Source organism: Ochotona curzoniae, unplaced genomic scaffold (genome assembly GCF_017591425.1).
Source record: "Ochotona curzoniae isolate NIBS_2020 unplaced genomic scaffold, NIBS_Ocur_1.0 scaffold_4505, whole genome shotgun sequence".
NCBI lineage: Eukaryota > Metazoa > Chordata > Mammalia > Lagomorpha > Ochotonidae > Ochotona > Ochotona curzoniae.
Genome location: NW_024467118.1, coordinates 23,238,714 through 23,260,184, shown reverse-complemented (window position 1 = coordinate 23,260,184; position 21,471 = coordinate 23,238,714). Strand labels below are relative to the sequence as shown.

Genomic DNA, 21,471 nt, shown 5'->3' with positions numbered 1-21,471 from the left:
TTAAAAACTGCTAGGTCAACCCCCAGTCTTTCATAGTAATACCAAATCTGGGTTTGCTGTGGAGTCATTGAACCCTTAGTGCCTTTGTCCTTATTCCTACCTGACGTTTATCGTCTTACCCATGAGCACCCTGAGGGCTGGATCTTTGTCTTGGCTCACTCCTGCATTCCCAGCTTCTAGCACAGGATACCTCACATATTACTCAGTAGGCACTCAGTAAGTATTTCTCGGCTGGGTGAACAAATGAAAGGATCACTACATAGTATCCACAGTGCTTAACTGGAGTTGCATTTATTATGAGATCCATTTATATTACTTAGTTTAATTGAATCAAATCGTGTCATTGAGAAATGAAATAATTCATTCACTGCTACAATATCTGCTGGTGGCCTGAAGCCCAGACATTAACATTATTGCTGTATTCAGCAAGATTGGATTGTCTCCTCATCGGGAGCCATTGGTGTTTTTTCCCCTTTCTTTAACTGTAAGGAACAAGGTTCCCTAGCATCAACTCAGATGAAGTTTTTCCTCCAGCAGTGCTGTGATGATTCCAAGGATTCTGAATTGAATTCATTAACAAGCAAAATGGGCTTTTGTCTTTATGTTGATAGAGAGCTAAGAAATGGTTGAAGGAATGGTGACTCACAAATGGTCTCCTCAGCCTGCTTGAAAAGTGCAAACTGCATTTTCAAGTTGTCCCGGCGTCTATGGCTGTGATGACAAATCAGCCACAAGCTGATTTTTACTGGTTCTTTTCTTTGTGAGTCAGAAATTCACAAAGGGCATAGCCGGACACTTCTGGCTCTGGGGGTTCACACTGCTGGAGTTACACAGCTACTGAGCTGGGGCTGCAGGAGGCAGGTGAGAGTCTGTGCAGTCTCTGGAGTTTTCTATGAGTCCTCTTGTTGTTAGGATTACACTTAAGAACACGTTACACGAGATCCACCCTCTTCAATATTGCAACCGTACACTACAATAGTACCTACAGGTGCAAAGTTGTCTGGCTGAACTCTCCCACTTACTCATTTCATGTAACTGAAACGACATCCATTCAAGGCAACTTTCCATTTCCCACTCCCCAGGGCCTGCCCCCAACCTTCTACTCTCTGTTTCTGACAGTCTTACTTTTGACTACTTTACATATCTCAGATAAGTGGGACCCTGGGGTATTTGTCTTTCTGTGACTGACTCATTTCGCTCACCCTAATGTCCTCCAGGTTCCACTGTGTTGTCACAATTGCTGTAAAGAATATTCCTTTGTGTGTGTGTGTGTGTGTGTGTGTGTGTGTGTGTGTGTGTGCGCGCGCACGCGTACAGTTCACATTTTCTTTATCCATTCAACTGCTAATGGGTACTCAGGTTGCTACCTTATTTGGGCTATTCTGAATAGTGAACGTCAGGTCATGAATGAGGGCTGGTTTACATAAACTGTGAAAAATATAGCCACTCATTGGAGTAATTATTCTTAGTGCAGCCCACTTGCTTCTACTTTCATGCAAATGAAGAAGGAAGTATAGTTAAAATTGCATATATTTTCTAATTATGTGTCACCATTCATAAATACCACAATTTCTTTTCAGTTCTTACCATGACAGGATCAGTGGAAATGAAAGATGCTGATTTTCACTCCCCTTGTCAACATTTTAATTTTACTGCGGCTCCCACAGTTGAATACTGGGAGGAAAAGAACACTACCTGTAATCTGAAAATGCGCACTAGAAGGTCAACAGCCGCCAAGCAAGACCCAGCCGAGCAGAAGCCTGTAAATCACACTTGCAGAATCACGGAATCTCTGAATAATTGCACACACCTTTCCTTGTACCTAGAAATGGACACAAATTGTGAGTTTTCACAGAAATTGGAGGGAATAGGACAAATCAACTATAGATCCACAAAATGAAGTAAGAGCTGTACTTTAGCTGAAAGCAGTTGCAGAATGTTATTGATGAAATAATATCGTCTAAAAGAGTGTTGGCTTTTTCAACTGTTCATTTTTCTCACAAAACATGATTTGACAGGGCTAAGCCAAAATCTGAAACAGAGAAGGCCAATGTGGCTTGTGACTGGAAGGGCACTAGAAAACCCTTGGCTCAGTAACTTCTAGTCAGGCTCGTTGCTGTTGCTTGAAGTCATATCATGCCATCTGGGTGTACCAAGAGATAGGTTTCTTTTAAAATGTGGATATCCTGTGCATACTGTGCTACTGCAATGTTGGCTTGCATGAATTTAACCTGCCTTCTCAAAATTGAGAACCAGGCCTGGATGAAATGGGATTTTTTTATTTAATGCCACAAACATGGCGGGAAGTACCCAGTGGGCATTCAGGGTCATTCAATAACTCGGAGGAACAAGTGGGGACTGAAATATTAACCTTCCAAAAATCATAATCTCCATTATGGCTGATTAGGCCTCCTAGTCACTTGTTTCTACTAAATAGCCTGTCCCTAGTAGGCCCATTAGCATCTCTGGGGGACATTTCATAATACTGCATTGAATGAGTGCTTGTTATATATACCAGGCAGTGTTCCAGGCACAGGGGAAAAAGAGTTAGATGACCATAAAACTGTACAGAACATGGAGGTACCACATGTAAACATGCAAGTACGTTCTATGCTATAGGTGCAGAGGGAGAGAGATGCTCTGCCTTTGGGTATTCTTGACACAGAAACCTTTCAGATGGTTTTAGAGCACTTTCCTAAAGATTTCATTATTTTATGAAGAATTACATTTGAAATGGTAAGTTTACCTTAAAGCAAACACAAATAAGTCTTTGCAGTCTTCAAGGTTAAAATATGACTTCAAAAAAAAAAAAACTCCTTTTTGAGTGAGTTTGCTGAGGGCTGCATGGACTCTGTGACTTCAGAATTTTTCAAAGTTTATGTGTGTGTGGAGGAAATGGGAAATGGGAAGAAAAGCTGGACAGATCTGATAAATGGAATCAGTTCTGGCCAGGTCAGGAGTAGCGTGGGACCGTGGATTCTGGAAAGATGGCCTAGAAGAGACAACTAGAGTGATGTCTGGAAGATCAAGAGGTTTGGATTCTAGATATTAAAATGCTTCTCTTTATTCCAGTGTCTATTGGTGAATCCATTGCTTTTTATGTTTTTCAAAAATGCAAAGTAAAAATGATTCTATGATTTTGATTTTAAAAGAATTTATTTTTGTGTTCATGGAAAGTATCCATATAGATTTACAGTGAAGTGATAGCTAACAGCTTTCTGGGGAGTCCACAATGAGAATGCTGACAGTAATAAATATATACTCTCGTATTCTGGAACAAAAGTACTTTTCATTTTCTCAATGTGTAGAAAATGATTTATTTGTATTTTGCTCTGCTGTGCAAAGTCCATTTTAATCTTTTTCTTTTTAAAAGATTTTATTTATTTTTATTGGAAAGGCAGATTTACAGAGAAAAGGAGGGACAGAAATATCTTCTATCTGCTGGTTAACTCCCCAAGTGGTTGCAATGGCTGGAGCTAGGCCAGTCCGAAGCTAGGAACCCAGAACTTCTTCCAGGTCTCCCATACAGGCGCAAGGTCCCAAGGCTTTGGGCCATCCTCTACTGCTTTCCCAGTCCACAAGCAGAGAATAGGATTCTGTTTCTTGCAAGGGTACGATTAGCCAATTAAGTCATCTCACTGGGCTCTGATTTCCTTAGAAGCCCTACTTCATGGGTGGTGGGGAGGGACTAAATTTAGTACAATCTGATACATTTATTCTGAAAAAACAATTTAAACAGTTCCTTTAGATTTTTTTTTCAGATTTCTGTTGTTTTGTTTTGTTTTGTTTTGTTCTGATTCTTGCCAGTGGCTATGAATCAGTGGCTGTGGTGTCATGGATGTTATGATGGGTTTTGTTGGATGCATTGGCTGTTAGTCCCAGGCAGGTGCACTCTGCTATTGCAACTGAAGTTTGATGAATGCATGGATCTTTTCCCATGGTTTGATCATGGAAAAAGCTTCCAGACTAAGTCAGTGTTGAATATCTAAGTAACATGCAACAGGAGCCCTGTGAAAGGAATGCCTGGACAACAAAGCTCAGGTAGTCATCCAAGGATGACCATAAAAATAAACTGTATTAATTCACCCTGCTAAACTGAGTAAGTACTAGCTATGTTTTATATGCAAGGAAAAGGGTTTGCAGGGTGGCTTAGAAAATCAGACAAAATTGTGTCTTGAAAATGCTGAAGTTTCCCTTGTTGAAGTCAGCCGTTCCCAGGTCTGCTACTGGCTAGCAGGTCTTTATGAGGCCACGGGAGACCATGCTTTGCTGTTGTTGATTGGTGACTTTCCTTCCTATGCTGTCTCACTGTCATCTGAACATAGCAGCTCACTTTTGAATTCTTGTTAAGCGTAGGCTAGGGCAACTGCATGTTTTCCTTGTTTGCATGAAAGCCACTGGACCATCACTTTGTGGAAAGAGAGTCTGAGCAGTCACCTGCCCTGGCCATTTGTTTTCCTCGGTATAGCCCTTTGTCAATGCTTGCCTGTCCAGCTCTACTCCATTCTCTTTGTGCTCACTTCATCTTTGTGCATTTGAGGACATAGTTTTGGGTTGCTTGACTGACAACCAAACTTGTCAACAGCAAATGGCTCTGTTTCTAGAATTCTGCTGTTATGGTCTCTTAACCTAGTGACAGCAATGATGATAAAACAAGTACATATAACACATATGAGAATTCAGAATTTTGGAACTATATAGATCCCTGGAAGTCACTTGGTTCTGCTTGTTTCTTTGGCTCCCCTGATTAATACAACAATAAAGAAGCCAGAAGAGTTAGTAACCATGACAGTTTACATGCAGTTTTTCAGTTCAAGGCAGGATATGTGGAACTCAGCTATACCATCGTGTTTCACTTTATCTCTTTCATAATTTTTTTTTTACAGATACCATTTGCTCCATGAAGATTATTTGGTATGCTTTAGTCCTGCTAGTTTTTGTGGCTTTGATCATCCTCCTTACACACAAAATACGGGAAGGCCACCGAGTACAGAAGTGGCAGAGTAAGTAATGAGCACTAAGTCTGTCATTTGGATAATCCATTTAGTGCCAAGGAACTCTTAATTTTACATATGGACTGAGTTTCTCCCCCCACCCCATTATTATGCACCTATTGTCTTTCAGAGGCAATTTTAGGTGACCCAAGGAGTAAAAGCTTATTTAAGGCACAACACCAGCATTCAAGAAATATTAAGAAATGTTTTCCTCCTGGGACAAGTGAATATGAGAGGGAGAAAGACTGAGTAACTAGGAGGGAGTCAGGGGGCTCGAGGTTGAACCAGGGCTTAGTGAAAGTGAAGGCAGAGAGCAGGAGAGCCAGTGTTGCTGACAGAGAATGTCAGAGCCAGAAACCTTGAACAACATGGCTCCAAGTAGGGAAAGCAAGCTGAGCCCATCACGAATAAGTGTGGAGGTATCAGTAAATTCTGGATGGGCCAGTGTCAAAGGTTTAGTTGGAAGTTAGGACACTGCGATATTGTTGCCTTGTACGGGCCGGATCCCATATGGGCTCTGGTTCATGTCCTGGCTGTTCCACTTTCCTTCCAGTTTTCTGCTTGTGGCCTGGAAAAGTGGTGGAGGACAGCCCAAAACCTTGGGATCCTGCACTCATATGGGAGACTCAGAAGAGGCTCTTCTGGGCTCCTGGCTTTGGATCAGCTCAGCTCTAGCTATTGAGGCCACTTAGTGAATGAACCAGAGGATTCAAGATCTTTCTCTCTGTCTCTCCTTCTCTTTGTGAATCTGACTTTCCAATAAAAATAAAATAAATATTTTTTAAAATTTAGCAACTCATAAGATAAGTAACCTGCCTTTGAGGATGGGTTGTGACTACTGGCATGGTGCTACTGCTCTCTAGCCATTCATATACTGACTGTACGGTGAGTGCCCACATACACACTGGCTGGATAGTAGGCCTGGTGGGCAGTTTATAAATAGTCCCTTAGAGATGGTATAAAATGTGTGTAAAAGAATAGACTTTGAAGACATCTGCACTTAGGGTTCTTGTAGTATCACTTACTAGTTATCACTTACTGAGCATTTATTGATTTTAGCCAAACCTAGTTGTTCTCTGTAGAGCAAGGAAACTCCTTCCATCATGATGCGAGATTGAGAGAAGGAGTGAATGAAAGGGATTACTTAAGAAGTTCAATGTAGTCCCTCATGTACAGCTAGTTTTCAATAAGGACTAGTAGCACTGTGGTGTTTGTATTAGGTCCCAAAGCTCTCCTGTTCTTCACGAGGCAAGGATGTGCCCATCATGTTGGCAGGTACAACTGTGAATGCCTCTCATTCTGAGAAAAGGTGCCAGTCATTCTGTTGACTATTTGTGGCTGATATTTCTGGGAGCTGTTTTATATCAAAATTGCCACTGGCACTTTAGTAATCAAGACACTAGAGCAGGACTTAGTAATCTCAACCATGCTGTGTATTTGTAGAATAACTGTTTCTATTAGGTACTCAGGGTGCACAAGTATATTGTCATTTTAGAGAAGAAAAAACAAAACAAAAACTTGTGACTTAGAGTGTTTTCCACAGCTATATAGCATGGAAGATATCAGAACTAAGCCTCTCGTGTAACTTTAAAAATGGTTTTGTTTTAAGTAAATGCTATTTTCAAATAGAACACAATCATGCACTCTCTTGTCCATTTCCATGAATATGTGTTTGGAAAGGACAGGTAGGTACAAGATGGGGAAAATGTCTAGAACAAGGGCAGTAGCAAGGAGTCACATTACATTCTTATGAGTATCTACCCAAGTGACAGATTTAGTGGCTCTCAGAGCCTTGACTTGCAAATCTAAGCCTATAAAGTAATAAGAAATGTCACATCACTTAGGACAATAAATATTAAGTACACATTAAATATCCTATATACCATGTCTGTATTTATAATGTATGTAAGAGCTGGTGCCATTTGTTAGAGGAGGTGGCATGATGGCATTTGGACAGCGGAGAAGCCTTTGTTTGGAAATGGAACCTGTACAGTGAAAAATAACTTCCCACCGAGAGCTCTCTGTGTCCTGCTGGCCCAGGTCCCGTTGTGAATGAAAGGCCCATTCTCCTTGGTCGTCCTCGGAATCAACTTGGGGAATATATGTTAAGCATGTGCTTATTTATCATCTAAATATTTAGTTTCTTTTCTTGAAACAGGTCATAAATACAAGCCTGCATCTGTTCTCTTAAGGGAAAGAGATTCCGAGAAACTGAGAGTACTGAATGTACGGGTTATTTCAGGTGAGTCCTGGGGCATGCTAGCAGGGAATGCCAAAACTGTGCCATCTCACCGCAGAGGAAACTCCTGATTCAGGATCCAAGCTCATGCAAATGAGCCTTGTCTGTGGAATAAAAGAGCCACAGGCAAATGCACCCCTGCTTTATATGTCTTATTATCAGGGGACAGTTGCGATCAAAACTGCCTCTTTAAATAATGGAAAGTTTGCTTAATTGGCAAGAAGCAATTCGTCTGAGTAGGCAGGGGAGAGAAGGCAAGGGGGAAGAAACCTCAGATTCACTTTAAAATGAGACAAGATACCATTATTCCTCAGAACTGCAAGGAGTAATTGCAGAGTGGGCAGGGCTCTTTCCCGGGAGCCTTCACTTCAGGGAGGGTGTCATTGTGCAAAAAAGAACTTTTAATAGCCCCAATTAAAAAGCCCCCTGTCCGCTGTTGGAAGCAGGCATGGAACAGGAGGATTCTAATTAGAGCAGCCTCACAGGCTGTGGTCTCCTCTCTTTCTAATGGCCTAGCCTCCTTTTGTATTCAAGCTGTCAAGTCACATTTAAAAAGGAAGAGAGGGAAAATGTGATGCAGCAAAGCCCTCATCTCCCTCAAAGGGAAGAACTGTCCTCGACTTGATGAAAGTCACAAAATTAGGGGAAAAAAATTAGTGAAGTCCTGTGTCTGCAGCTGGGGAAGAGGCCCCTTCTGATTTGGTGAGAGGTTTGTAAGGAAGCTCCAAATCTGGCACGTAAAGTTTGCAAAAATAAAAGGAACCCCCACGAGCACTCAGACCCCCCCCCCCCAACAGCTGCACCTGCAGCTGCAGGGACCTTCACCCAGTGTTTATTAGAAACTATGTGACTGAGGGTGTTGTGAACTCCTTAAATTAGCAGCTACTCAGATCCCTAGTTAGAAGAAGAATTAGACTAACCTAAAGAGCTTAAATATAAAAATTTCAAGCTTTCCACTTGATCTTGGCAGTCACATTACAAATTAAGCCAGGGCTCCTAATAAGCATTGGCTAAGTAATTATTGGATAGCAATTACACACGGGGTGATTTGATGGAAATATATGATCAATAAAAATTTTGTTTGATAACAATAGAGAAGAGGCAATTTTTTTTTCAAACGAAAAAACTACCTTAATTGGAGAACATAGGTTTTTTTTTTTCTCTGTCTTTTCCCCTTACTTGTGTATAGGCCAGAATTATTTTAAACTAGTTCTGCTGGGTTTTTTAGGACTCTTGGTCATTTGTTTTTGAGTTGTAATTTTGAGCATTGCAGTCTTGTCTGAGAAGTTAATGGTTCTCCTGTCAACCATACAATTGGAGGAAACACAAATTTTAAGTGCTAGCTAACCACAAGTCCAACCTCCCTTAGGAAACCTGTCTCAGCCATCTTTCTCTTTAATAGTACTCACTGAAAATCCTCTGGCTTTATTGCCAGGTATTCACACTAATGTACAGCTTAGGGTGATGGCCTTTAAAAAAAAATCCAAGATTCTTTTGAGGCTTATTATCTCAAAAAGGAAAGAAGCAGATTCTCCCTTCCTTGTATTCCTTTAATCGAAATGCAATTCTTTCTCCATTCTTAGTTGCTCTTTATGGGAGAGAAACGGAGAGGAAATAATGTTTCCCCTGAGTGCTGTTTGGAAGGCTCCTCTTTGTAATGATGGATTATGGGCAGTGGTGAGAATGTAACAAATGTGCCACCCTGGTTCCCTGGAAATGCAGGAACATGAGTGAAAAGAAATGCTGTTCAAAGAAGCTGTGAGTCTGTGTTACATTCAACATCCAGCTTGTCATTGACACTAGCTGAGCATTCCTGAGTCTTTCCACTTGCTCATGTATTCTAAAGTAGGATCTCTCTCTCTCTCTCTCTCTCTCTCTCTCTCTCTCTCTCTCTCTCTCTCACACACACACACACACACACACACACACAGCTAAGCTGCTGCCCTGCAAAAGATGTTTATTCATTCTGCAAGAGAGGTGTCATACAGAATCAAATCCCAGTGCTTTCTATGCCCCTACTGTTTCCATCTTTGCTTTGATAAACATGATGGTTTGGGTTACCTATCTTGGCAGTAACTATTTTACATCCTACTGAACTGTGAAACTACTCACACAGGGGCTGACTGTGTCTTGTTCATTTTATATCTTTGTCCCCGATGTGACATCTGGTATTCAGTTCCTGCCTGATCAAAGGTTATTGAACCTCACCAACCCTAAACCGGAAAGGGTGTAAGAGTAAAAATAGTAGACTAACAAGAAATGAATTCTAGGGACTAGAAAAGGTAAAAACAAATGAGGAAACAGAGTAATTAGAGGGAACAGACTTTCCCTTCATTGAAGAACAGAGAACACACTTTATGAACCTGCTAAGGATATAAAGAACAAAGAAAACTGTTGGCCATTTTGAAGAACCGATTTTGAGAACTATTCAAAAGCAACCTTTAATTGTATCCCTATAGACAATGTTTAATGGGTTGACCATGGTGGCAAACGGCATGAGTGGAATAGGACTTGAAATTGAAACCAACTTGGTTGACTGTAGAAAGAAAATCTAATGGGAAGCCAGTAGACAACCCATAGAAGTAATAGGCACCTTAGGGATTTTCCTGAAGAGAGGACAAGCTACAAGAGTTAGGGGGCCAAGAGCACGGGCCAAGACTATTTGCACTGTGCAAATAGTCTGGTAAGAATGTCCCTGCCAGAGCCACTCCTCTCATCTATGCAGGCTACCATTGGGCTCCTATAACCAAAGTATTGCCATTTTGGGTGGGATTGAGCATCCCAGGCAAGAACATGCAACAGACTAAGTATAAGTCGTAAGATTGGTCTGCTAGGTACCAGGGAGCCGAGAGGAAATGTCTGCCCCTCTGACTTGTTAAATACTCGAGATTAGCTCTGAGATGTCATGGGCTAGATACAGCCAATGAATCAATACCTACAAATCAGGTTTGCAGCATTGAAGCTTCCATTCACTTCTGATGCATGGGTTGGTGAAAGGTCATTTTGTGGCTCCCTTCTGTGTTCATGAAAAGTAGTAAATTCTCCAAGACCTTGTTGCTCTTAATCCTTACATATCCAATTACTAAGCCCTGATTGTGGGCCTCCCCTTATGCCAAGCATTGGTGATTCAGCAGCACACACCTTGGCACAGCCCTGCCATCCTGGCACTCTTCCTTAGGAGATTCTGCCCGTGGTTGCCTCAGCACCAAGGAAGCTAGTGTCTCCTTAAGCATCTTCGCATCTTTTCTGTTTCATAAAAACTTTATTATTATTATTATTCCTCATGGGAGAACTGAAGCCACAGAGTTTAAGTAACAGGTCCACAGCTGGCTCCCAGCAGACTCAAATTCAGTTCTGTCTAATGTAACACATCACTTACAGGAAAAAATGGACTGGGGTTCTACTGGCTTAAGTAAAAAATCATGTCCCCTTGCTCTTTCACATCAGATGCTAGAAGCTGAAATACGTTCTCTACATAAGACTAGCTGTTTCCCTGAGACAACATGTGTTGCTGCAAAGGAACATTTCCACCTATGTTGAAATGTTTGCAGTGAAGGTAGGCAGGTTTTGAGGGAGCATAAAGCAAAGGAGGTGTGATTTTATTGCGAAAGAAAATTACTGAATGTCAAAAAAGTAAGGGGCTGACTCAGTCATTTCTATTACCCCCCAAATAAAAGTAATGGCAATATAAAATTACAATGTGTAACATATTTATCATCAGTATAATAAAGACTAAGCAGGTTTCAATTTCCTGCTGAAGCAAAGACACATAACTGGTGCCAGATGTTTTGCAACCAAGCAAGATAACATGAAAATTTTTTACTTGCTTAACTGTGATATTTACGACTCTCCAAACACAGATTTGGTTCCTAAAGCAGGAAAGGTTACAGCCATCTGCTTGGTTACAGAGGAGATCAAAATGCAGAGGAAGACGTGCAGGAAAATTTGCCCGAGTGTGAAGCAGATGTGGGCGGGAATAGGATGATGCACTCTGCCCATTCGTGGACCTCCTTTACGTGACAGCCGTCTGTACCAGGTCTGGAGGAAGCAGAGATGAGAGACAAGCACAGCGAGCTTCTTCATTCTTCCCAGAACTGCCCTGTTCCCTTGCCATCCCTACACAGGCCTTCCTCTCACACTGACTTGGGCTAGATAGCTGTACCCTGGCCGTCTGAACTTGGCTGAACCAATACTCCCTCCAGGACTGGGGCCATCCGCCTTAGTACATCCTTGAAACACCAACAGTCTCTCTCGGCAGCAGCTATCATGGCTATTAGAAAATTATAAACATGATGAAATATCAGCTCTAGATAAAGGACTTCTGATATTTTTGAATTATGATTTGATTGCTCTCTTGGCCACCAGCCAGTAAGCTCCTTGAGGTCAAGGACATTCAATGACAATACTTGTCCCTCCGCCCGCAGATCAGAGCCTAGTGTATATATGAGGGCACTTCAAAACTCTCATGGAAAAGTGCAATTAAAGAGTATTTTAGTGAATTTTTTCACAATACACAATTTCCATAGCTGTTTCAAGGCCCTTCATAGGCATCAATTTCAATTTTTTTTTTTTTTTGCAATGAAACAAGCTCATCTTTTGACTTTATAGTTCATGAATATTTTGCAGCACCTGCCCTCACACCTGAGGGTAAGGTACACAGTAAGTGCTGGCCAAGGAAACAGGACTCTTGAGTGACTCTGTTGAAATAATGCCTGCCAAATTTCCCTAGCCTCTAGCTTTGGATAATGCCTATGCAAATCAACGAAAGGAAAATGATTAACCAGTCATCTGGCTCATTTTTGGTTCATTTCCTGCAGTGTGATTGGCAGGAACTCATGGCTCACCATGTCACTAAGTGCCAGTCCAGCATGCTTTTTTTTCCCCCTTTTCCTCTTAGTCATTAATGCTAGCTAATCTTGCAGTCACTTGTCTCCTATCCTCATTTGATTTTCACATTGGCCAGATCTGGAGCCACAGAGTTGCCTGTGGACCTCCGTGAATTTGAACAGATGGAACTGTGTACGTGCAGGGAGCTGGCACCGTGAATAACAGAAATCTATTTTAAGCTGCCAACCTGTGTTCCATGAGCCCTTAAAGGCTACCAGCTATCTCAGGCCTGCAGAGAAGTGCCAAGGTTCTCACGTGTCTAGGAGATGTGCTAGTGATCTTTGCTTTCCGCATTCCCGCAGCAATGAGAAGAGACAGCCAGGACAGAAATTTGCTTCTAAAGCCAGGTTAGAAAGAAACGAGTAAGACTCAACGGACCAGCTGAAAAGGTCAGCAGCTCTTGTGTCCCTGGTGTCCTGCAGATTAATCTGAATGGCCTCAGGTTTGAAGATGCTCTTGCAAGGAAACCAAGTCCTTTGTGGGTTACAGTGTAGAGGTTCACTGCCATTGTCAGCATGATCAGCCATGATGGCTGAAACTCTCAAAATTTAAAGAAGAGGAAGAACAGAGGGGGCATCATTCTACCAAGCCTTGCCCTGCTGGGCACCCAGATGAGCCCCACAGTCCCCTTTCCCCCAACAACCAAAGGCCCTGGGAAAAATATTCCATTTGCCTTTGGTGGTGCTTCCTCTTCCTTTAAGGGGTCATCAAACACACCTTTATCCCAATTGCTCCTCTCTGTTTAGCCACAGGGCAGCCATGCCAGCTTTGCCAAAGCCACAGGGTTGTGACTGCAGGGGTGCAGGGGCCAGCCGGCACCCACTGCAGAATCTTTGAAGGGAACATGTGGGTGAGGCCAGGGGCCAACCAGGATGGGCCACTTGGATCCACAGGTGACTCACATAACCCTGTCTAGTGGACTGTGCCTCCCGCAGGGCTAGGACATCAAAAATCAGAAATAATGCATTGTGTAATCCAACTCATAGCAGGTGCATAAACCCTGAAGGCCAGCCAATCAATGTCTTAGTTTAGCAGGAGTGAGATAATGGAGAGCAATATAGACTCTGACAGTTCTTTCATAGCATGGACCCTGTGTTGATTATTGGCCAAATCCAAGCCCCTAAGATCTCTGAGATTATTTAGCCTTAATTGCAACAGTGCAATCAGAATGTGAGTCATGGATTCCCAGTTTGTTCTTTGCTGGTTTTGAGTGCTTGCTGCTTCCTGTACATCCTCTACCACAAGATTTGTATTATACAAGAGGAAGCCTGATGAACTTCAAGACTTGGCTTGATCACTTACCGTCTCTTAACCCGTTTCCTTGTAAAAATAATCCTGACAGCAAACACACACTCTCTCTTTTCTTAGAACCATGTGGGAAATCACATCAGTCCCCGTGTTGCTTGATCTGAAAATTCATTCGTTCGCCACAGAGCTTGGGACTTCAGGAGTAGTTGGCTCATTTCATGGGAGATTTTCAACATTTACCAGGCTTTTGGCATGGGAATAATTGTTTTTCTCTTTCAAGATTTATTGATTTCTTTGGAAGTTGGAGTTACAAAAAGAGCATGACTGAACACAGAGACAGAGATCTAACATCTACTGAACACGGCCCTAGTAGCCAGGACTGGGCCAGGCGGAAGTCAGAGGCCAGAAGCTTTCTTTGGGTCTCCTACTTAGGTAGCAGGGGTCCGAGGACTTGGATCATTTTCCACTGCTCTTCCCAGGCCATTAACAGGGATCTAGATCAAATAAAATATATCTTTAAAAAAAAAGGGGGGGGGGAGCAGTTAGAACACAAACTGACGCCCATATGGAATGCCAGTGTTGCAGGCAGCAGCTTTACTTACTATGCTACAACACTGGCCCTGGTAATTGTTTTTGGAAAATGACTGTGTTCTGATCATGATAAGTGTGAGAGGACAGTATCATATTCCTTATATCCAGCAAAATTGGGTAACTCCACTATTGGTGAAGTGGAAGGCCCTGGGGGATACTTATTACATGATTGCCTAATACTGTCTATTCTTCCTGGTTTTGATTTCAGCTGTTTTTGATTTTCCAATTTAATAACCAAGTCAAACAGAGCTGAACAAATAGTTTGAGAGATAAGAATATTAAAAAAGTTGATGCAAATATTCCCTTAGCAGCTGAAAAAGGCTGGCAAGGGTAAGAAAGGGTCCCAGATGCCCTTGAGATAGAAAATATACCTCACCTGTGACAGGAGAATCATCGAGAATGAAGCGACACAAACACTGCCAGTTTCTGTGGCTTGGTGGGAATCAAAAACTACCTTGGAAAAATGAATCAAGGTTAGACGCCAGACGTCACAGATACAAAGTGCCTTTGAAAAGTGGCAGCAATCTTTCATAAAATGAAAAAGAGGATGCATGAAGGGCAGGTAGGATGTTGTCAGGGTCAGTGTGATGGGACTTTGAGAACATGAGGCATGGAGTTTTATTTTTTAATCAAAGTTTCTACTGCTGAAAATCCATTTTGTTCACTAGAATCAATCAGGTCAAAATTCACATCAAAAGTCTTTTAAATTTTTAAGATGCTTCTGAGATCCCTGAAAAAAAAAATGTCAAAGAAATATTGGGTTCAGGAATTTGACAAATTCACGAGAAGACTTCTGTGATGTTTTCAAATATTTCTGACGGCTGCTGTGGCCTTCACAGATGTTGTTGAATTAATATCATTTGAAAGAAACTATTTCCCGAAGAAGAACTATAAAAAAAAATTCCACTTATTGTAGCTATTCTGGGGATATTAAAATGACATATATCCTACCTTTTACAATTTTATCAATATTTTAGAGGTTTTGCTATCAGCATGTGAGTTACATGACTTTGAGTAGCAAGAGAAATGGCAGAGAATGTGCCACTGGAGAGTTGTCGCAGCCCAACCATCATCTTGACAGGTAATAGCTTCCTACTGTAAATTATGGTTGGATCATGCTATAAAACATCCTCTAGCTGAATGAGTAAGCAAATGATGAGCCATTTGACTTTCCAATTCAAAGGATCATTCAATGCCTTTGATAATTGTGTAGTCTCACGAATAGGCTCTTTCGGTATTTTTTTAAAACGATTTATTTCTTTATTTCTTTTTACTGGAAAGGCATACTTATAGACAGAAAGACCTTGCATCTGCTAGTTCATTTGACAAATGGCCACAATGGCAAGAGCTGAGCCAATCTGAAGCCAAGAGCCAGGACCTTCTTCTGGGTCTCCCATGTGGGTGGTGGGTCCTAAAGCTTTGGGTTATCCTCCAATGCCTTCCCAGGCCACAAGCAGGGAGCTAGATGGAAAACGGAGCAACTGGGATAAGAATAGCGCCCATATGGGATTCTGGAAGATGCAAAATGAAGATTTAGCCACTAGGCTATTGCTCTGGGCACTTTGGATGAAGGTGGTCCAGGCGCAATGGCTTAACTGACCAATTGTCCCCTTGCAAGCGCCATGGTCCCATATGGGCACCAGTGTGCATTCCAACTGCTCCACTTCCCATCCACCTCTCTGCTTATGGCCTGGGAAAGCAGTAGGGGATGGCCCAAAGTCTTGGGGCCCTACACCCATGTGGGAGACCCAGAAGAAGATCCTGGCTCCTGGCTTTGGATCAACTCAGCTCTGGCTTTTACTGCCATTTAGGGAGTGAACCAGTGGACAGAAGACCTCTTTTTGTCTCTCCATCTCATTGTGTAAAATCTGCATTTCAAATAAAAATAATAAATTTTTGGAAATAAAAAAGCAATTGTCCAAATCCTTTCACTATGGGCATGGTTCACACTAGGCTGACTACATTAGGCCGTCCTGTACTTCTGTCTGCATTGCTGTTGAGTAAACACTAACACAGCTCTCCTTTTACCACAGAGACCATGCAAGGCCATTGCTCGGTTCAGGTCAAGGAAATACTTCCCTCAATACCAGAGCTGGAAGTTGCTACCACAGCACATCTGGAAGACCTTAATTGTACGTGGTGAGTGGTGACTCAGCTTTTCTGACTATCTGACTTCACTCCTTGCAAACATGTGTAACATGTGTAGATTTAAGGAGGTACAGTTTATACCAAACTGTATTTCTCTTTAATGTGTTGATAATATCTTATTAGATGGCTTGAGAGAGAGAGAGAGAGAGAGAGACAGATTGTAACTGAAAGCTCTCACCAACTGTTCCACTCCCTGGGAGCCAGAAGCTGAGATGCCAATCCAGGTTTCCCATGCAGTTGGCAGGAACCCAGTGACTGGCACCGGCACCACTATTTGCCAGGTTCTAGAAGGACGGGACCCTGCAATCAGGAGCTAAAGTTGGGAGTCAGATCCACGGGCTCCTGGGCAACTTCATGTCTGGGCTATATGACCCAAACCCCTCAAAAAACTACACTGCTTTCTGCGTAAGGGAGGAGAATGTGAGGAGCTTGATGTATGAATCAGATGAGATGAAATATAATCATTCTTGGTGCAGGTGCCATGGCACAGTAAGCTAAAGCTTCAACATCCTACATGGCTGCAGGTTTGAGTCTCGGCTGCTATATTTTCAACCCAGCTCGCTGCTTTTGGCCTGGATATGCAGCAGAGGATGACTTAAGTTCTTGGACCCCTGCACCCACATGGGAGACCTGGAGGAAGCTCCTGTCTCCACACAGGCTCAGCTCCGGCCTTCGCAGCCACTTGGGGAGTAGACCAATGGATGGAAGATTCTCTCTCTCTCTCTGTTTATCCTCTCTGTAACTCTGCTTTTCAAATAGAAATAAATAAATCTTTAAAAAGGAAATATAATAATTGTTTTCTAACCTCTTCATTTGTTACACTGGGACTGATGTATAACTTAGTCAGAACATGACAAATGGAGAATCAGATCTGTAAACAGAACTGAGTCACTCCAAATTACTGAAATAAACAACTTCTCTAATTTTTTAAACATTCAATCACCTAGGTTAGTGCACATTATTTCCATGCATTTCAATCTGAAACAGTGGCAGAAATGTCTTAAAAATGATTTTCATTCATTCCACCAAGAATTCATTTTAAAAAAAGTGTCATGTTAAAGTACCTTCAGCATAACCCTCGCCCAGGGTAACATGACTAACAGGGAAGAGGACGAAAACAGGGCAATCAACCTTTTAAATAAATCTCAAAACAAAGCAAACAAAAAAAAAGTGGTATAGCTGGGACTCAAACCAGCCACTCCGATAGGGTATGCAGTGTCCCAAGTGGCAACTTAACCGCTGTACTGAACACTCACCTCTCCAACTGAAGCATAGGAGAAGCATTTATTCAAGGGCCTGTGCAGGCAGGATATGGAAACCCCAGAGGAGAGTGCGGCACTCTGGATGTAGCAATGCTGAGACATTGCCATTGTTCACAGACTACAAGGAAAGGAACCAATGAAACAGTGACTCAGGCTGACTCCCCACTCCCCGCCCAACACCCATGCAGAATGGTAAGGTGAATGAAGGAACATGTGGCTGCCCTGAAAGGGGAGATGAACATCCCAACTGTCTGCCCTTTCTCTAACCAGCTAGGATTCCCTAATGGCCAAGATCAACCACAGCCAGAGGGCAATAGAGCCCACATGGAATTTGGCTCCCAGATCCAAGTAGGCTAGAAACAGTAGAGAGCTGATCTGTGCAGGGAACCCAAAGAACCAGCACAGAGATAGCTTAACACACCATACTGAGACTTAGTAGCAACCAAGATCTACCTCTGAGTGCATGATAGAAGGGAGTTGGGTTTTCTTGCTGGGGTCTTAGGGCAAGTAGAGTGTGCAATTGGCTCAGAAATTTCCAGAAAGAATACAGCACAGAGTCACAAAAATGTGTTCAGGAAATATTGCTGGTTATCATGTCTGATATTCTTGGGTGGTGCAGCTTGACCAGTGAGACGTTCTACATTGGGCACCCATCAGATGCTTCTTGGACACATGTTGCGTATTTAGAGCTCTTTTACGCACTGATACAAATAGCAGTGTGCTCCATAGAGGAATCAGAGCAGCAGAACCCAAGACCAATAAAGAGGGACAAATAACAAGATAAAGGTATTCCTGGGGGACCAGATGGGCATAATGAGAGGGATCCCTCGGTGGAAGGCATGATGCCTCACATTTAAGCATCTGTTGAGGGAGCTAGAATGTAGACTTCTGTGTCTCTTTCCTAGGATCATGGAATGTGATAGTTGAGAGAAATTTGCATGAGCAACCATGCTTTCATTGAGCAGATGCAGAACATCAGCCAGGCCTCCTGTGGTTTCCTAGCTTCCAGGCAGGGCAGTTTTTCTCTAACCACACTGTCTTCTTAGGGTTCTACTGGGAATGCCAAGGCATGACGTAGCATGGCAAATGGCCCTGTGCCAGTGACTTGGGGGAGGGGGCAGGTTCTTGGTGTTTTCATATAACAGCTTATTTTATATGGCATAGAGGCTTTTTTAAAAAAAATATTTATTTATTATTATTTGTTGTTGTTGAGAGGCAGATATACAGAAAGGGAGAAAGAGAGAGATATCTGTATCTTCCATCTGCTAGTTCACTCTCCAAATGACCATAATAAACAGGGCCAGATTGAAGTCAAGAGCCAGGAACTTCTTTTGGATCTCCCATATGTACATGCAGGGGTCCAAACACTTGGGTCATCTCGCTGCTTTCCTAGGCCTATCAGCAGGGAGTCAGATTGAAAGTAAAGCAGCTGGGATTGGCATGGCAGCAAGCACTGGTATCCCATATGGGTGCCAGTTCATGTCCCAGCTGTTCCAGTTCTGATCTAGCTCTCTACTTGTGGCCTGGGAAAACAGTGGAGCATGGCCTGAAGCCTTGGGCTCCTGTACCCATGGGGAGATCCAGAGGAAGCTCCCTCCTAGCTCCTGGCTTCAGATTGGCTCAACCCCAAGCTGTTGTGGCCATTTAGGGAGTGATCAGCCAATGGAAGATCTTTCTGTCTCTCCTTGTCTCTGTAAATCTTCCATTCAAATAAAAATAAATAAGTGTTAAAAAAAAAAAGTGAAGCAGCCATGACTTGAACCAGCACCCGTATGGGATGCCAGTATTGTTGTGGGTTGACAGTAGCTTAACCTACCACACCACAGTGTTGGCCCCATGACATAGTTTTAACATTCTAAACTTGGTTCTAAAGTTGCTTTATGCCAATTATAGTTCAGGTAATCTTTTGCAAAATTTTTGTGTGAATTGTATTTGTTTTCTAAATCTTCAGAATCCTCTCAGATGTTCTGGACTAAACCCTGGTGGAGAAGAGTCTTAGTTTTCCTTTGGGCTAAGCACACAGGTAAATGTTCCAGTCCAGCCGAGGAGGCGCAAGGCAGGCAGCAGGAACGCCGGTTGGTGAATGACAGCAAGTGCAGAGAGTTTATTTGCCCCAGGAGATTGAGGGAAGGAGAATTTTTTTTTTCAAGAAGCTGCTGTGAGTCATGGAAAACAAGCTGATGAAACACAGGGAAACAGCAAGGGACGCATCCTCTGGTCTTGACCCATCACTGAACAGCTTAGAAAAGACCCCTGGTTTTCAACCAACCACAGAGTCAAGCGTGGAAACCTGTTGCCTCACTGGATCACGTGATGACTTATTTTTCCTATACAGATGGATTGTTTCTATTTTCATAAATTATGGATGAAGGTCTGTGTTATCTGTTGATTTTTTGTTTGCTTGTGTAAATCTCTCCTTCTCTGAGTGCCAAGATGTTTTTTTAAAAAAATCAAACATGCTGAAATAAAAATAATTAAAATATTTAAGTCTAATAGCAAAAGACTTCTTCAAAGTCAACTGGTTTTTGTATTTGTTATCACCATCATTGATGCCAAAAGTAAATATGGCTATTAATTACAAGCACATCTGGATAACAGGATAGATATTAATGTGAAAAAATGTGAAAATACCTTCCCAGAGTTAAGGTGGAACTAACATTGTTACCAAGTAGATCTCGAGAGTTTACCTGTAGGATGAGGCTTTGTCAAAGGGCAAAGTTCAAAACATGCTCCCTCAAAATATAACCCATTTGAAAAAATCTTTAACATTTTTGTTTATTTACTTGAGAGAAAAAGAGGTATCTTTCATCTAATGGTACATTTCCCTAATGTTTGCAAAAATTGGGGCTGATGTTGGCTAAAACCAGAAGCCAGGAACTCAATCCAGGTCTCTCTGACTGAGGGTAGGGAGCTGGGGAAGGAGTCCAACTACTTGAGCCATCCTGGCTGCCTCCCAGGGTGTGCATTAGCCGGAAGCTGGAGTCAGGAGCCAGAACCTGCTGTCAAATGGAGACACTCTAATAGGGGATGTGGGCTTCTTAATGGCCGGCCCCAATGCCAGGCCCATATGGAACACTGTGAGCTGAAGCAAAGTGAAGAGGTGGCAGAAGGTGGGGCGGGGGGGGGGGGGGAGGTCACTCAGCTCCTCCCTGCCATTTCTCCCCTGAAACAGGTAACAACCTTTTTTGATCTTCCTGCGAGGCAGCTTCAGGAACCCTTGGGTCGCAGGTGCCTTCCCTAAGCCTGGAGGAGAGGAGTGTCCTTATTGCCAAAGACTTGGGGACCCTGGGAAGAATCTGAGCAAGCAGGACTTGCTTGGTTTTCCCGTCTTTACCATGACAACATACCCTTCTTGCCTAATCGCATTTCTCCTTTCTTTCTCCCACCTGCCACAAACACCCAGGCTTGCTTGTTCAGGTCTCCATTTCCTTAGTGAGGCGTAGACTATGTAAATAAGGGAGTATGCAATTCTCTGGCAAATCTTGCTGTGGGGGCTTCAGCCATGAATTTAGAAGAGTTGCAGAGTGAGCAGGCATGCAGTGCCACCTGAAGATGTTGCCTGGGGCTCTCTCATCCACTCCTGGAGTGCCTGGTTTTGAGTCCTGGCTTTGCTTTCGATTTCTGCTTCCTGCTGCTACTCATCCTGGGAAGCAGCAGGTAATTAATGCTTCAGGTACGGGTCCTAGCCGCCCATGCGGGAGACCCAGGTTGAGTTCTGAGCTCCCAGATTTGGGGGGTGAAACAGTGCACGGAAGACCCTCTCTCTCTCTTTGTCAAATAAGATGAAAAGAAAGAAAGGAAGGAAGGAAGGAAGGAAGGAAGGAAGAAAGAAAGAAAAGAAGGAAAGACATTCTTCCTTCCCCACATGACAAAATTGATAGAAATGGAGGAACAAATGCTCCAGTACACAGGATTTTCTTTCTCCATTTTTTTTTCTTTCTGGATCAGAGACTGAAATTTTAATTGCAAAATGCAGGGGACTGAGGATTTGGCAAATAGAATTCTAACAGTGTCACTTTTTCTTATCTGGGTATCCCTAATGAATAGCTGAGTCAGGTTGAGGTCTTAGGATTTTAGCAGTTTAGGGTTTACACTCTATGAA

The 21,471-nt window shown here is 42.6% G+C and overlaps 1 protein-coding gene across 5 annotated transcripts in view; it reads left to right on the top strand.

The window, feature by feature from the left end:
* Positions 1-20,204, top strand: part of TMEM156 (transmembrane protein 156) — a 32,662-nt gene extending 12,458 nt beyond the window's left edge. Inside the window, exons 3-7 of one of the 5 annotated variants that reach the window (XR_005882244.1) lie at positions 1,581-1,841; positions 4,887-5,003; positions 7,153-7,236; positions 8,817-8,991; positions 15,993-16,090. Coding sequence is in view for 4 of the 5 variants with exons in the window: in XM_040966252.1 (XP_040822186.1) it covers positions 1,581-1,841; positions 4,887-5,003; positions 7,153-7,236; positions 15,993-16,098; position 19,321 (569 nt within the window). In the remaining variant the exon portion in view is untranslated. Of the gene's footprint in view, positions 1-1,580; positions 1,842-4,886; positions 5,004-7,152; positions 7,237-8,816; positions 9,515-15,992; positions 16,099-19,320 lie in introns of those variants that run through there. The other 4 variants (XM_040966255.1, XM_040966252.1, XM_040966254.1 and 1 more) reach the window with 4 other exon arrangements.
* The last annotated feature ends 1,267 nt before the right edge of the window (positions 20,205-21,471 follow it).